This window comes from Trichoplusia ni, chromosome 12 (assembly GCF_003590095.1).
Source record: "Trichoplusia ni isolate ovarian cell line Hi5 chromosome 12, tn1, whole genome shotgun sequence".
NCBI lineage: Eukaryota > Metazoa > Arthropoda > Insecta > Lepidoptera > Noctuidae > Trichoplusia > Trichoplusia ni.
Genome location: NC_039489.1, coordinates 10021457 through 10039140, shown reverse-complemented (window position 1 = coordinate 10039140; position 17684 = coordinate 10021457). Strand labels below are relative to the sequence as shown.

Below are 17684 nucleotides of genomic sequence, written 5' to 3'. Positions count from 1 at the left end.
TTATGGCTTCCTTGCTTTTGAAAATCTCTTTGTTACATAAATCTTAAATAGGGTTAAGTTTATTATTCTATCAATTATGTTTCTGTTTTCTTTCGAACGTGTTTTATTAAGAAAATAGATATTGTGTTTTAGACAGTGGTTTGTAGTATTATACTACTTAAATATCACGACAGCTAAACAGCAGTTGATGAATTGTGACAATTTTCTATGAGACAGGGCTCACGTTGATTACCAATTGCACAATTAGTACGTAGATATTGAATTGAAGAATACAGGAACTTCATAGAATGAGTTAATCAAGAACTAGTCGAGCGATCTCAGAAACACACGTGAGTAAATTATACTAAAATCGCCTGACTAGTTTCAGACCCAACCGGAGCCTTTAATCATCGTGCATCGAATAACAATTAAATTAAACAACGCATCAATACTTTTTCGACAGCTCTCATATTATCGCCGTTTCGTTACGAACTTTTTTAACTTAATTACCCTTTCCCTTTCACTCAATCAGTACTTACGATCAGATAAAGTTACATTAGCAGATATAATCACAGCTGATCTGATGACCTTTGCAACGTTCGTTAAGACTTCTAATTCGTATCGCAATGTATCAATGCCTATCATTAGGACAGTGAAGGAATCGTGAGTGTCGCTGTGTCACGCAGAGATGGTAACTGCGTAACCGTAATGTTGCTTAAAAATATCCGAATTATCCGATACTTTCGCTTGGTCTTACTTGGAATAAGTCCACTGTTTTTAATATGAATAGTCTGTTTAAGTTTCGGTTTACTATAATATTTGGACGACATCATCGCAGAGGACGTGTGATGGTCGAGTCAAATAGGCGGAAAATAATCGCAAAAGATATAGAGGTCTGGAAAAGCAAGGAGGAGGCCTTTGTCCAGCAGTGGGTTCTAAATCAGGCATTGTAGTACTTCTTGCCGATTTCCCAAAACTTTAATAAAAGTAGCACTAAAGAACACTGCTTTCGTAAGAGAGCCCGGTAAGCTTTACATATCCGCGTCACATACACATCCATATCCGAAAGTTCATCTTCACATCCCTAGTGTCAAGTGTCACGGTACCCAGAGAGACATAACAATTGACACTAGATTGAGTTGCACTGATAATGTAGGAGGATGTCGTCGAAAGTATTTTATGACTTCCCTATTTACATACAATGTCGCGAGGCTGAGTTTATAGGCCAGAGTTACATAAATTATTATGGAGTTTGTTCGAACCCAGGTACCTAGACCGGTGTATAGTCCTCGGCAGCGTTATTTCTCCTTTTTAAACGAGCTTAATAAGTGGGTGGTTCGTAATTCGGTTGGTAAGTTTTTTATTAAGTTCCTACTACGTAAAGAAGGTTTGCCGTTTGCGCGATTTCAATTTAGTTTATTTTGTTTTAGTGGTTTTTGTCATTGTGTGCGAGTGTTCTTAGATAATGTTTTACGAAAATCGGTCGAGTTATTTAAAAGTTGTGGGGATGAAAGTTTTACCGTCGGAGGTTTTTAAATTAATAATTTAGTAAAATGAGTACCAGTAAGCAGCAGCATTTTATTATGAGTAGAGTTCAGGGTAATGTTCATTCCATCTTCAGAATATCTTGAAAAAAAATTTGTATTAAATGTTGAAAATTAACTTAATTAATTAATTATGTATCAATTTACATAAAAATTGGTCACATAATAAGGTCTTGAAAATTGACAGAACTCTTTATACTATTTTCATATGCTGATAGTATAATGTAGTAATGGCAGTGTGCTAAAACTCCACAATCTCCTGGCTTATGAATCCCCTCACAGCTGACAGCTTTCCGACGCCATTTGTTGCAAACAAAACAAAAACCGAAACATCGGTCATCGAGTTAACCTCCCAACAACCGCTTTTGCATCTCAGATGAAAAATAGCCCATAAAACATTGAACAATGATGTACAATACGAGTCGGTATCACGATACATTGTTATCATAATATCAGAAAGTTGGTATCTAGCAATAGCTCAAGTATGGCAGAGGTTAAGTATTCATCATTCATGCGCCATTGTGACCTTAGACCTCGTACGTTTATGTTCAGGGGGACTGCCGCCATGTCTCAAAGTATTATTGTTATTGTGTGAGGGAGATAGCGCACTAATTGGTGTAAAGCGGTGTCTCTTTCACACAACTGCAATAAAGTTACTTGTACGTGGTCTTCTGTAAGTTTATGTTTGCTTCCAAGTATTATGCGACACTCTATACTATCTACGGTTTTATCCTTTTATGGTAAATTCGCATTTGTATCGAAGGAATAAATGTTTTTATGGTGCCCGTGTGTTTTCAACAAATAAGTAAATCTTTAATGTAGAAAGTATATTGTTATATTAACAAAAATAAACGATGGCCATATTTGTAATCGTATAAGAAATTAACACATATCTTAAGTCTTTAACATTTATGTTATGATAAAGTTATGAAAAAAATACATAGAAAAATAAGGACTCCAAAAAAGCACCTGTACCGAAATTGCGAAAAAACACTATAAAAATCTTTAAAGTAATTTAACATAGAAGTACAATCGAACACAAAAGCCTATTGATCACGGCACACACATGACTTATCAGTTTCCATCCCGCCATAAATCCATAGGGCACACGACTGTACAAAGCACTCTCGCTCACGAACCGCGCCGTACCTAATTAAGGGCATCTCTCCATCGCTGGCTGATTTATAATCGTCATTAGAGCGTGTTCGAGTTGTCACGAAGACTCGTTGAGATCCCGCAATGGATTCGCAACATCGGAAATAAATCGCTCCGTGATGTATTGTGATTGTTATTATGCAATTGTATTGGGAGATGGGTTTGTTCGTTGAGCTAACTTTCGTTTAATACGATTTATAACATATACGGTGTTAAAACGGAACAAAGTTTCCTCTGTCTCTCTGTTTGTCCGTCCATCTGTCACAAGTGTATCTCATAATAGCTAGACAATTCTCTTACAAAAGGATATAAAATCAAGATTTTTTCAGACTATTTATTCGGAACCCGATTTTTAATAACCTATTTATTGGTACTACATCAGGACAAACACATTGGTAATACCTATATGGAGAAAGATTGAACATTATTGGTGCTTGTTCCTTTGGATTGGTGGTTCCCAGATTCTTATGAAAAACTCTAAGTAGTTTTGAAATACAACAAATACAAAAATAGCCTTTAACAATATCGGTCATTCTGTGGAGTGGACTGAAGTTGCATTTCGGGTAATTTCGCCAAGAAATGTCTCTAGCCCTGAAAAAACCTTTTTTGTACAGACCTTCTTATGTTGGCAAGAATAAAAAAAAGCCTCCGATAAGAGGAGGAGGAAAATAACTCCAAACGCCGGCGACGATTTCTAAGGCACCCTTGTGCTATTTTTTAACAGCAAAACAAAAGATAGCCGGATCAAAGATTTGTTAGGAAATGCTTAATTAACGTCCTTATTAAAATCCTTATTCTTATTCCTACCTTATGTTCGCTGAGTTTCCGAAGCAGCTCGTGGTAGGGGGCGCCCCTGGCAGCGCCCAGCGAGGGCGGCGGCAGGCGACCCTCCATGCAGTGCAGCCAACGTCGCAGACATCTTAACTCATGAGCCGTGTCTGAGGAATAGTGCGTAGGTTAGGATCAAGAGATTTAAGTGCCGAAGAAATTCCCTAAGTCATCTAGAAAGGTTTAAAAAAATGCCCAGTAAATGACATTGTTTTTCTTTATACAGATCTATGCAGTTGGTCTGAACATACGCCGTAACTCACGCTCCGCTGAACTTATCACATTGGTAGGTACATTATCCAAAAAACTCAGTTTCTTCTATACAACTTCAAAAATTTCTTCCAAACTTAAGTATGGTATTAAATTATTTTATTCACTTTTTCAGTTATCTAACTTACTTATAACCATAATCAGGACCAGCACTAAAACTATATATATACACATAATATTTCCATTCATCACTACAAACAGCGCCACCTATGTTAAGCTTTCGAAACTACAATCGTTTAAAGTTAGCTTTTACTTTCACCACAGTAATCTTAGCAAGCGCGGGAGTGCTTCATCTGATAAAGTACTTGCGCGGCTTTGTAAATGTTTTACTGTGTGAACTACAGATGGCGCTAACAACAATGATGCCTTTTTGTCAATTGAACCTTTATTTAGGTTTTAAATTCTATAGAAATTAATGATAAATAAATAGTAAGTTGTTATTAAAAAATAATAGATTCTAAAATTAGACGTTTTTAAATGACACTCCATACAAATTTTATCAAAATGGTCCAGCCATTTTTATAGTTGCTAACTTGTTAGTTGCAATGTCATCGGTTTGTCATTTTTCAGCCTGCCAGCTAATCGGGAAGTATCTCAAAATTGTTTTACAAAAATCCAACCGGAACGACAAACAAGAAAAGTGAGTGTATAAAAACAATCTTTCGTTACTAACTTCATGTTGTATACTAACCAACTGTGTCAGAACTATCTCCCTCTCGATGCTGCTGCTCAGGACTAAGTAGCAGCCGGAGACCTTCCCATTTGACATTTAAGTGTTCTATCCGCCACGTCACCTGCAAGGAAAAAGTTACCTTAAATGAAGGATTGAGAACTTAAATGAACAGGATTAAGACTAGGAGGTACTAAATGCTGTATGAAGGATTGAAACGCATTGCCATACACCGACACAAAAACGCTGATGACGTAGAACGGCGGTTCAGGTTTAGTCAGTAAAAGTCTGACACCACCCATTTCCTCCCCCTCGGGAGTGGGTGTCCATGAGGATTCCCCTAAAAAATCCCCTAAAAAAAAGGAGGTAATTATGCCTTTTTTTGTGGCAAAAGACAGCATTTTTAACCGAGTTAAAGATGAAAGGTTTTGTATATGACGGTTATAATACTAGAAAAGATGTAAATACAAATTCTGCTTACTAATTCACAGGCGTTTAAAACTTATTTCGACAAAATTGATGATAGCCACTTTGAAGGCTACCGTTTATTAAGATGGTAGAGACGGTATTTTTTAACACCGCCTTGTTTTCAGAACAGCAACGGATTTTTTTAACATAGCCCTAACCATTCGCCCATTACTTATTCACAAAAATAAATCTACGGTGAATTTGTTGAAGATGATTAACTGGACTTATGGCTTAATGCTTTATTCGCAGTCTACAATGTACATATAAAGTGGACATTCGACTCACTTCAGCACTGGCTTCTGGTATACGTTCGAGTATAGCAGAGGCCTGCTCGATGAACTTGGCGCGGCGCGGCTCCACGGACACCAGCTCCGTCATGCGGCACTGGAACATAACATAAATGGTTTAACTGCACTTTTGTAAGAAGGGATGAGGGTTATTGGGATGAGGAACACGCATTTGGTTCAATATATGTCAAGTAAAGAGTACGAGAAATGTGGTAGAAAAAGGAATTAAGTTTGTTATAAGTCGTTGTCACTAATAGATATACGACGAGGAAAAAACTTATAGAAACATATTTCCGTAAAAACCATTAAAAACCACTTCCGCAGAAGAAATTGTCTCGCGGGTGATTCCAGAAACATTCAAGTCACATGCACGCAGGCTTTAGGCCTCAGGACAAGCATTCGTGGATCACGCAAACTCCTACGCAGGGATCGAACCTGCAACACGTCGCTCATTGCAGTAGTGTTATTGAACCCAATTTCGTATCTTCAGCATTTTGGTATACAAAGCTATATAAATTATCCAAATATTGATAAAAATGCTCAAAAGAGAGCCAGAGCAGATGAGTTTTTGCATTTTATTTCAAATCAAATTTTTATAATCTTACCATTCTCAGTTTCCTGCTGGATAAATTCTCTGGACTAGAATAGATCTCCTCTTGGACATGAGTCAGCCACTGGCAGAGTTCATTGAACTCGGCCACCAGCTGACTGAGCGACCATTGACGGTTGAACCCCGAGGTCGGGTTGAGCAAGCGCGGACAACCGTGCATGGAGGTACTGTGGGAGAGAAGTTCTCCGTTCGCTTCCTGGAAACAAAGAAAAAGAAATTTATATAATAAAATAGATGAGAAATAAGAACAATACAAAGAAACACATGAGATGCCTACAGGTAAGAGGTAAGTTGGCGATTTTCATGAACATAGACAAGTTACTCAAGCTTTGGTAGTTTTTTAGACCTCTGCATAAATAGAAAGATCTTATGTAAAAGCATAGCAAGACCGAAGAATCTAACTCACGTAGTGTGCAAACATGGATTTGGTTTTCAGAAATCACTTGTACTGGAACGCAGCAGTCTTACTACTGGTTCTGTTCTCGATTTGGTCATAAAATGGTAACTTGTCGAACCAAAGGCTTTGAACCTTAAAAGCTGTCAATCATGCGTAAACAGTACTCGAATCAATAAGAAATGATCCTTTTCCAATCGAATTGACATCTCTACTTGTTACTCTGGAAATCGACACTAGCGCTAATTCATGCAGTGGCACGAGTTGGAACTACACTCAATCGCCAGCTAACAATACGTTAGCATAGATGGTAGCACTGGATGATTTCCTCGATGTTAGTCCTATAGTACCATTTTAGGACCGAATTAAAATTAAAAGCAGTCCAAACTGTCCAATTTATAATAGCAAGCTTTCTGAACTCTACTAATACCCACCTTGCACGTGTTAATGATCTGGTTGTCCATGATGTAGTCGTAGTGGTGCTGCAGCAGCGGCCACAGGTCGTCCACCGCGCTGCCGCCGCTCGCCGCGCTGCCCCAGCTGCGGCGCCACGCCTCGCGACATGGCTCCTTCCTGAATCACAAACAATACAACTATAGTTAGAAAGTAGTTTATGTTAGGCGCAGCGATGACGGCACACTTTTTGTGCAATCGAGTATGTGGTGCTCAAAGCCTGCATGGAGCCCGTGTGCGTTACTGCATGGGTTCTATTTTCACAGACTAAAAGTGCGTGATGTCGTCTGCGCTGCACCTTATTGATAGTCATAGATGATTCAGAGATGGATTGGGTAATGCTCAAAGTCATAGCTAACAGAAAATAGACTTACTATTTGAAATTGCATATAGCAAATGCATTTCTGAGCATACTTCTGCTCCTAGAGAGACTCTAAGAGAGTAGGCTATTATCTATTTTGGAAACTTAATGTAACGGTAATAGGCAGACAAAAGTGACCTTTTTTATTGACACAAACATTTCTTATTCTTTTATCAAAATATTTTTTTGACCAAATCAGTGTGCTCGATTAACATACATCATATTCTGATCATCTAGTCTTTCCTCTCTGATCGTAACGTCAATACAAGCAACAGTACCTATGTGCTGAACGCGTTTATTCAACCTTCATCTAAACACAAAACATTATAAAATTCCAAGTATTTGCACAATAATTACCGATACACTGTAATAATGTAAACACTGTCTATTCTACGAGCAATTAACGCTTGTTAGGTCAAGCTGAACACTCTCGCATGCATGTGCGCAGCAGACTGTGAAATGGCCACTGAACCCTACACCCTACCTGTTAAATGCAGTATTATGTATTACAGATGGTTAACAAGCATTTATTGTTACTTTTTATAGACGGTATGTAATTAATTTGAAACAATCAGTTCATTACGCACTTAGCAACGAGTTGTATCTTTAGAGTTAATATTCTTAATAATAAACAGAACGAAATATCTACTCTTCCAAAGTAAAAAATATACTCAAAAGTAAAACGGGTGTAGTAACAGAAACACCAAAAAACTCTTGTCTACTAAAGCAAACTTAAATAAAAAATCGAATATATACCTGTATAACTTCATGATTCAAAAGTTACCAGAGCGCAAAGTTTTTTAAGGTTCTCGTAGCTTTAGAGAATTTAATTGATTTCAAAATGAGCACAAATATCATAAGTGCAGAAAGTAACTAGTTAACAAACCATGAGCCTCTAGCATTGCAATTATGTAGAAGAATTATTTCCTGTTTGTAAGTGGTAAGTGTCTAAAGTATTGCTATAAGATAACTTTAATTGATATTTTATAAATTGTCTTGTTGGTATAAGTAAGCGACCATAATTTTGTAACTGTAAAATCTTAAAATGCATATAAGGTAAGAGAGTCAGATGTGACGGAATGTATCTGTTTCATTAAGATCGGTTCAACCATTTTAAAGTCAACAACACTCTTTTGACTTGCAAGACCACCATACATGCTTATCAACGCATTGCAAGTTAATCACATCAACAATGATAAAAAATAGCCGCCCGCTATTAAGCTCGGTTTGTCCCAGAGAAACGATAGTGTTAACGAAACCTCGTTTTCAAAGTGAAACCTCCTTCAAGATCCTTAGTGAAACCTCTTTCGAACCTGGGATTTGACAAGCAGTCCGCTATAAAAGACGGAGCGCTCTTAGCAACGCTCTCTCTCCGGTGTCAGCTGGCTTCGCTGGAACATCTCCGTGACCTTCGTTGTATTTATTCAGCATAGCAGCCATATTGTTATTTCGATAATTGCCATTCATACCTATTCCTTTGCAGTAATTAGAGTTTGATGTATTAACTTTAAGTTATCTTTGTAATGATTGGGTTTAATTGTTTGTGACGTAACCGTGCTTGCTTTTTAAAAACCTGTCCTCACTTTTGGTTTCTAAGATCAGAAGTGGGATAGACCACGTGCTTTGTGCTGTTTGTGCCATCTGTTTTAAGTTAAAGTAAAGGATTTGTTGAATTTCATCTAATTACTGCAAATTTTATTTTTGACTGTGCCACGAGTATCGGTGAGCTTTTTATTTTTATTCTGTTTTTCCCGAGACATGCCCGAACGTTTGAAAAAGTGTTAAAAACTAAAACGATTCGCGTCGATCGTGTCGTAATTGTTCTCGCACGTTGAGAAGTAGATCGTTTTATCATCGCATAAACACCGTGAGCGTTCTCGTGCGTTACCTCGTACCTTGATTCTAAACATCGTTATGTGTTCCGTAGTCCATGAAGTGGTCATAGACGTTGTGATAACTCATAGAGCTGCCGTGATTCCACGCGTGATCGGGCCTTAGGTTGAATATTAGCTCGTTGAGGTTATGTGTAACGTTTAAATAAGTTCATGACATATGCCGAAAGTCTCTTTTGCGTTTTAATACCGAAAAGGTTTGTCTGACGATCTGAAAGTTGCAATAATAGTCACGAGGTATTACTGATACTCAAATAAGGGCTTCTGCGACGAATGCGAAACTTAAAATAACGGTTTTAGTTGAATTTTTGTTACTATATCTATGTCAAATGGAATTGCTAAAGGACTTTATTTGTTGTGTCAAGTTTTGAGTACTGTCACGAATGCTGGTTTTTCTTCGGTTAATTTAAAAATATTTCTTTCGTAGATACTGAAATACATTACTTTGGACGTTTTGTTGATAATGGTCAGGAGCGGCCGAGCTCAAGAAAAATTGAGGCGCTGGTAGGCTTCTACACAAGTATCATGCTCTATAGTGTGTGACCTAACACTTGACAACCGTAACCCTAATCGAGAAGCATTTATGTCTCCAGGAGACAGCGTGCCTCAGAATTGTTTACAGACAATCAGCGGCGTTAATACGACTATACCAACCAGAACAACCACGAGCGTACGCTGCTGGCGACTCTGTAGAAGGCTTCGTGGAGCGCAGCAAAGCTGTACTCTGGCATGCGGGAGCCCTGTAAGTTCCTACGTGTACAGCTACATCACCGCTGCGAGCTGGAACTGCTGGCTGGTTCGGCTACGGCTGCCGGGCGTATGGTGCTCTGGTGTGGCGAGTCATGCTGGACGCATGCTGTGCTGTCTTCGAGAATGCGGAGCAATAGGAAGATTTCTGTTTGGCCTGGACCTCTGGTTCACAGCTTCTGTTTGGTCTGAGCCTTTGGCTTATGGCTTCTGTATGGCCTGGACCTCTGGTTCATGGCTTCTGTTTGGCCTGAGCCTCTGGTTCATGGCTTCTGTTTGGCCTGAGCTTCTGGTTCATGGCTTCTGTTTGGTCTGAGCATCTGGCTTATGGCTTCTGTTTGGCCTGGACCTTATGGTTCATGGCTTCTGTTTGGTCTGAACCTCTGGCTTATGGCTTCTGTTTGGCCTGGACCTACAGTTCATGGCTTCCGATCTGGTTAAGTATATCAACTTCAATACCATCTGTTCATCTTGGCTAGCATTCTACACAATGGAAGTTGGGAATTACATTGCTTGGAATGTTACTAAGTTTCATTTACATTTTAATTTTAAGAATCACTGATTTTGCTGTGCATTATTTTTAAGTCTTAGCTTTTAAGTTTGTTTACTTTTAAGAATCATTGATTTTGCTGCGCAATATTTTTAAGTCATAGCTTTTAAGTTTACCATTTCAATAACATTCCTGAAATCTTTCTGTTCGCTTGTTGGGTACTTGATGGTGGGAGTGCACGCTCACTATCGCGTACTTAACAAAATCACTTCAAATAGTTTCTGTTTTCCAGCTTCGACACAAGTGTCGCAAGAAAGCAAATGTTTAGTATGTGTTGTTGTCATTTTGCAGATGATTATTTCTAGTCTGAGAGCGACAGCAGTCTGGTGATGCTTGAGATAGTGAAGACTCCAAGCAAGATGCGGTCGAGGACGCCTCGCTGTCAGGAACGGCCGTGTTAACGAAACCTCGTTTTCAAAGTGAAACCTCCTTCAAGATCCTTAGTGAAACCTCTTTCGAACCTGGGATTTGACAAGCAGTCCGCTATAAAAGACGGAGCGCTCTTAGCAACGCTCTCTCTCCGGTGTCAGCTGGCTTCGCTGGAACATCTCCGTGACCTTCGTTGTATTTATTCAGCATAGCAGCCATATTGTTATTTCGATAATTGCCATTCATACCTATTCCTTTGCAGTAATTAGAGTTTGATGTATTAACTTTAAGTTATCTTTGTAATGATTGGGTTTAATTGTTTGTGACGTAACCGTGCTTGCTTTTTAAAAACCTGTCCTCACTTTTGGTTTCTAAGAATAGGTTATTTTGGAACCCGTTTGACCTATAGTAGGGATTAAGTAAATTATGGGCACGAATGTTTGTAATCTAAAGCTATGCATTTCGCTATTAACTGGTGGAACATGTATTTCATTTTCCATCCCCTGATAATCTAATTGGTTTTTATCCCTCCCCTAGCGTGCCTTAAATAATATTAATATTTCTTAGACTTATTTCCATAATTCCATTAGTTATCGTACCTCTTTTTAGTGAGACTATGATACGGCCGTTCGAGTTGCTCGCAGCGCCCACCGGTCGGCGCCTGCGCACTCCGCAGTGATGACAACGAGAAGCTGCTCTTCATCGAAGAGTGTTCAAAGCCTGGAAATATTATAAAACACGGATTAATATAATGGAAAGACTTAGAATAAAAAATAGATTGTAAAAAAATGTATGAGGGATTTTAGCTCTCACGGTACAACGCCATCTAGTGTTGATACAAAGACAGTGTTGCTATCGAAGTAAGTATTTACTTAATCGCAAGTCAATAGCCCTTGTTACAACGGACATATAAAATTAGTCTTGATCTTTTTGTTGCCTTTTTAGACAAATGTCGTAACATATTTTCTGTATTAATCTGATTACGTTTGACTAAACTTCTCGTTCTCTTTGTGAACATATATTACAATATTTAAGTCCATAAATAAGATAATTAAATATCATAATCTACTTACTTGTGGACATCGTGTTCGTTTATCCCGGGGAACTTCTAATAAAATCAATTTATCGATAAATCAACATTAGGGTTCCCTCAGTCGTTTGTACTGTTCTCAATTCCTTAATCTTTGTACTTTAATACGATATTGAATCGTATCTCTTAGTAATAAAGTCTAAAATTGCTTCGTTTAAATAGTGCTATGGCGACTAGATTGGTTATTTATAGTTATAAGTACAATAAATATGGTTCATGTGATCTTGCAGGGCTTGGCTTGGAGGCGTTTCGATTTGGTTTTACTTTCGGTGGTCACATTTTGCTTGGTTCCGTCGCTTGGTCCCGCGTTGGTGTTTGCCGGTAGATCCTGGAATTAAAGAAAAATTGAATGTTAATGATTGGCAAATTAAACAAGAGACTTGAGCCGGGAAAATTTACTGCACAAGCGACTTGACAAGCGTTTGTGTGATCCACAAAAGCTTGGCCTGAGTCTAGATGTCTTTGTGTGGGAATAGTTTTCTTTATGAAAAAAAAGGCAAGCCCATCACGCCATCTACGCCTGGGCCTACGTAGCTTTACGTACTTATGGGGAATCCAATCCAATGTTACCTTGTAAAAGAAATATTAAAGAACTACGAATGGCATGAAAGGTCCATGCATAGTTATGCCACTTATACGTCAAGAACAGAAAAGGTTATTCCCTCGGATGGGCTTTCACCGGACATGACACATTTAATTTACTTTTCAAAGGAAACGAGACATATTCAATTCACCTGTCTCTACACAGTAATAATATAAACATGCATTCAATATGACAGTACATCGTGAGAACTTTATGTTTCTGTATGACATATTTTGATAATAGGCTGGAATTACCAAAACATTATGATATAATTATTATAATAGAGCAAGAAAGATATTTAACTATTCTAATCAGTTAGTAGTAGATTATAGTAAAATGCTAAATCTTATCCGCATACAATATTTATCTAATTCGATTTAAAATTAAAATGCGAGCTTAATTGAAACGTGAGCCTGCAAATACAGACAAATCAAGACAATACCTTTAAGTGATTTGTCTATATTTAACTGAAAAGTCAGATACGTCCCTTGTCAGAAAGAAATATTATTCCTCCAGATTTAAGTTTCATGTTCTAATGCGATATACATTGTTTGGGTCTGATAGGCAACTATTCACAGAGTAATGTTTGTAGCGGTAAGTCTCAACAAATTCACTATAAAAAGATGAAAATAATTGATAAACAGAGATGGTAGCATTGATTGCGTACCAGTGCGTAAGTTTAATTACCGTATTTCATAACGTATGAGTTTCAAGTGAAACACTTTCCTTATTGCTTATTATGTAAAGATGTTCATCGGAGATCGCAAATTGGTTGTTAACGAAGTCGGAGAAATTAGGTTAACTTTGTTTGTGTTTGCATGTAATCGATTTGCATGCTTTTTACATTATAGTTGAGGACGACCCTTTTAATAGCGGGAAGATAACGAAAACGAATACTTCAGTCGTTACAAAAGTTCTGCAATTCCTTTGCAGGATATCTAGCAGTAAGGCAAAAGTGCTAATAATTTTGCCTTTAGATACTGGAATGGAGCTAAGCTACAAATGATTCTATCTGTCTTCGAGATTTCTCGAATCTTGATATCGACACCCAAAAACGAATGCAATTGACTTCATACCTTAGACAAGGCAAATTGCAATCTCCGACAACACTACAAGAGCCTAAACAGTACTAGCGTACTAAAGCCCTACCCTAACATGCCATGCCTAAATGCTTTCACCAAAATGATCAATTGTTTTCACTAGAACGTCACCAAGGGCGACCGGCACCGGCACGATTGGAAAGTCGCAGTCGCAATTTTCTTTGACTGTTTCACACCAATTTGTGAATTTACACGACAAATCGCTGCGACCTGAGCCCGCTGGCTACTTATTAAGCTGAATGGTACTGAGGTCTTTCAAAATCGTGTTATCAACGTTTTCGCATAGTTCCGCTATGTTTTGCACATTGATAAATTTGCCAGAATGGATAGCCGAGCGGAATGGGTCACCACGCCAAACCCACTGTACGCGACGTGTTGTGAGTTCGATCCTCGCGTTGGACAATAATTTGTGTAATGTACGTATGCTTGTTAAGAGGCTAAATGTAGTCAAAAGATAATTGTCACTTGTCAGTTTCCTCCATAAGGTCTTCCACATTACAAGTTACTTAATGCGGGTTAAAACTATAAAAACAATTTTATCACTTCGTATCTGTAATTGCAAATCTTAAGTGTTAAGATCCGTTAAACATTTAAAAGTCATGAAAACTTGAGAATACTTAAATTCAACCGAAATACCAAACTCAAATATCTCTTTTAAAAAGCTTTTCTTAATAAATATTTATCTTTGAACAGACAAAAAACATTAAGTTTTCAAGCACAATTTGTGTAAACATTGCATTCACTTTCTACTAACCCATAAATGGTTGAGTGCGGGTCACTGTGACCTCTGATATTGTACAACAATTTAATCTGTCTACTGCTATAACGGTAAAGGCATTATAGTTTAGATTTATTGTGCTAACGCAGTATTACTCACGCTGACTAAAACCTCCAAGAAAGAAAGAAACGAGATAGCGTATTTTTCTGCGATATCGTCGTCTCCTTTCCACAGCGGCAACCGTTCTTAAGAGCTAACGGTACAGGGTAAGAATATCAATTTTATATACTATGTCAGTCATGGTTAAGTATATTATATTTGATTATTTGTATAACATATCATGCTGATATTATACTTCCATTGTTTTCTTGTGGAAAGAGTATTCAATTTTGCCACCTTGTATTTTAATGAGTATCTAAGATTATCTATCACGAATACATCGAATGTATGACTGTCTGTAGCTGCTGTTACGATGAGACGCAGCCCTCTATTGAAGTGCATCAAGGATGTATACCAATGCCAAAATCGATGGCTTTGACGCGTTGTGGCGTAAAACTAAACGGCCATAGCGCTCTGGATATGACAAGAGATAAATGAAATTGTCTCACTCACGTTACTTTAACAACAATATCAATTGTTTTTGTTTCCAAATACCGCAAATATTATTATATTATTTCTATTACACGCAGACTATTTCACCATCTCGCTCCTACAATAACAACAGCAAGACTCCCGTGTTCATAGTACACACATACAGGCATCATAATTAAACTTTTTTCAAAGTCTAGAAGATCAATTATGTCCGACCCTCATTACAAAGATCAGCAAAGTGAAAAGGTTTGCAATCCACGTGATAGGTCATCTAATTTGGTACCCCTTAGTATTTGTTGGGAGATCGTATCGCGTGGATCATGCCGCATCTGTTCATAACAGTGACTAGTTTGAACTCTTGAACTTAGATTAAAAACTATTACTACACCGTTCTTTAGACTTATCGAAAGTCACGTAAATTGCAATCTTTTCTAGTGTTTGTGTTTGTATGAAATTTAAATGCAACTGTTTAGCAAAGTTTGGTATTGAATCAGAAAAAAAATATCGCTGTGATATTAATGATTCAATACCAAGGTACCAAAGGTCACATTTAACGAAATATATTATCATATTTACATTGATAATTATTGCATTTTAATCAGTACTTTTGGTCAAATAATAACAAGCCGCGAAAGTTGTAATGCAAAATGGAAAAAAATTAGTTCATTCACATCATTCGGTAATGACGTATGTATTTATACTTTTTCAACTCCAGACATTATAAATTACCTGATTTCATTAAATACAAACATTTTACATAATAAACTCTCAAGTAATCTCAGTTTAAACCATTTCTAATGGTTAAATGATTTAAGAGCGGGTAAAAGTTAAGATGGCTGCCAGATTAAACATGAATGAGTTATTTAATTTAAAACGAAAGTAAATACATGTGTTATCACGATCGCTATGTGAAACATACTATGTTAAAAAACTATATGAAAAAACAACCTTCAAACTTTCCCTTGAAAAATAAATAGCTCTTGATTGAGTTGTAAATTAATTTATGTTTTCGAATCAAATATTAATTCAGTTATTTACGAGTATATTATCGGTTAAATCTGCACTTCTTATTAAAGGTGATTAACAATGAATGGTGTACTTAAAGAAATAATTTCATGTGGGAGAAAAAATTAAGAAAGGTACTCAAGACGAGCCATAAAAATATTTTGGTTGTTAATAGTGGTATATTTTTTATTATGTGCATTTGACTTGAATGTTTGTGAAACTCCCGTGATACAAGGATTCAATTTCTAACTGCGAGAGTCGTAAAAAAATTATACTCTTAATACGCTGTCAATAAAAATGGCAACTAATAAATATATATGTTTTACTTAAATTACCTAAAACCTAGGACTTGATTGCTTCACTGGACTATTGTTGGCGAGACTTTATAAGCCTCCAGCAAGCAAAAGACAAGAAACAAACAAATAAACGTAAATAGAAAATACACTGTCGAAAGGGTTTCACGCAATGCCACTTACACTTCATTTAGTAACACCGGGAAAACGCTTGCATTAATAAAAAAGTAAGTAAGCAAAAATAATATATTGTGGAAAGCCCCAATTTCAATCTGAGGGGTGCGAGTGAATGTTAGGGGATTTCTGAGAAGTTAGCCGCACCCTGGTTAATGAATCAGGGAAAGTTTTGACAAGTTTGCGTATATATAAGAATACTAGATGTGGCCCGTCCGCTACAAATAAAAATAATCGGGATAAGAACTATCCTAATTATAAACTTTCTATGTACTAAGTTTCGACTAAATCCGTTCAGTGATTTTTGCGTTAAAGTGGAATAAAGATCCCTTGAAGCAAACTTTCGCGTCTATTAATATTAGCAGGATTTGTAGGATTTTTCTAGACAAATATTACGTAATAGATGTTTACAGTTACTAATAAAGATGATGGTAATAGGAAATAACATAAATAATATATAATTTATTATGTAAAGTAAAACTATTTTCCTAGCGGAAATTATAGCTAATTGCTTAGTTTAACGTTTTTTAAAGCTTTCAGATTACGTATTCATTATTTTATTTTATTTATATTCTATTTTACTGTTGTTACTATCTGCTGTTCGCGTAATGAAGATATTAGTCAGAAATTCTTAAAATAGGGTTTATAGTTTTAGATGCACTATCACCTCCCTGTTTTTGTAACATATTTCGTTACTCCTCTGCTCCTATGAATTATAGCGCGATATCGTATGTATGTATGAGATGTAGTAGCATCATCGGCCTAGTCTTTTCCCAACTATGTTGGAGTCGGCTACCAGTCCAACCGGTTTCAGCTAAGTACCAGTGTTTTACAAGGAGCGACTGCCTATCTGACCTCCTCAACCCAGTTACCTGGGCAACACGATACCTCTTGGTTAAACTGGTTGTCAGAAAATAGATATAAGTTTTAAACAATAATTATAAGAGTTAAATAATAAGCATATTGTTAACGAGCGTATCTCGCCGCAAGCTTGGCGAGCAAAGTTTTTGATGCCATGTAAACTTATCTATTAATAAATGATTAAAAAATGTCCTTCCTCAATACCTTACGTCTCTTAACTAGAATATATTTTTAAGAATACTTTCTTAGATCTTATAGTTCCTTAGATTAGCGTGTTTAACATTAAGTATGCATGGTCCACCTGATCCTTTTTTAATTTTATTTAATAATCTGCATCCTAGTCTTATCTTTATAAGCTATCAAAATACAAGTATTCTCATTAAAGAGTACCCTGTTTACTGAAACGTAAAATGTCGGTGTAAATTGTTTTGATAAGTCATGTTAATTTGAAACTTCTCATGGCACCAGACAATAGCTTGTGATTGCATAAAGACTTTTTTGTTAGTCTGCTGCCCTCCGGTGTTATAAGGTGGTATAAGTTATGACAGAAAAGCTTTATAGACAATTCAAGATCTTACAAGATTAGAAGTTTTAGAAGAAAAAAGTTAAAAAAAAATTCATGTTTACAAAAACATATTTGCTTTGATATCAAATTCTAAATGTATAATTAAAGTAGGTAGGTGAAGCCCCAC

The 17684-nt window shown here is 36.9% G+C and overlaps 1 protein-coding gene across 2 annotated transcripts in view; it reads right to left on the bottom strand.

The window, feature by feature from the left end:
• Positions 1–17684, bottom strand: part of LOC113499339 — a 312064-nt gene that overhangs the window by 163515 nt on the left and 130865 nt on the right. For both annotated transcript variants that reach the window (XM_026879777.1, XM_026879776.1), the window contains 7 exons: positions 11651–11995; positions 11177–11297; positions 6640–6778; positions 5807–6007; positions 5200–5298; positions 4468–4570; positions 3486–3616 (listed from right to left, as the gene is read on the bottom strand). In XM_026879777.1, the coding sequence (XP_026735578.1) occupies positions 3486–3616; positions 4468–4570; positions 5200–5298; positions 5807–6007; positions 6640–6778; positions 11177–11297; positions 11651–11660 (804 nt within the window). In that variant the 5' untranslated portion in view covers positions 11661–11995. The remainder of the gene's footprint in view (positions 1–3485; positions 3617–4467; positions 4571–5199; positions 5299–5806; positions 6008–6639; positions 6779–11176; positions 11298–11650; positions 11996–17684) is intronic.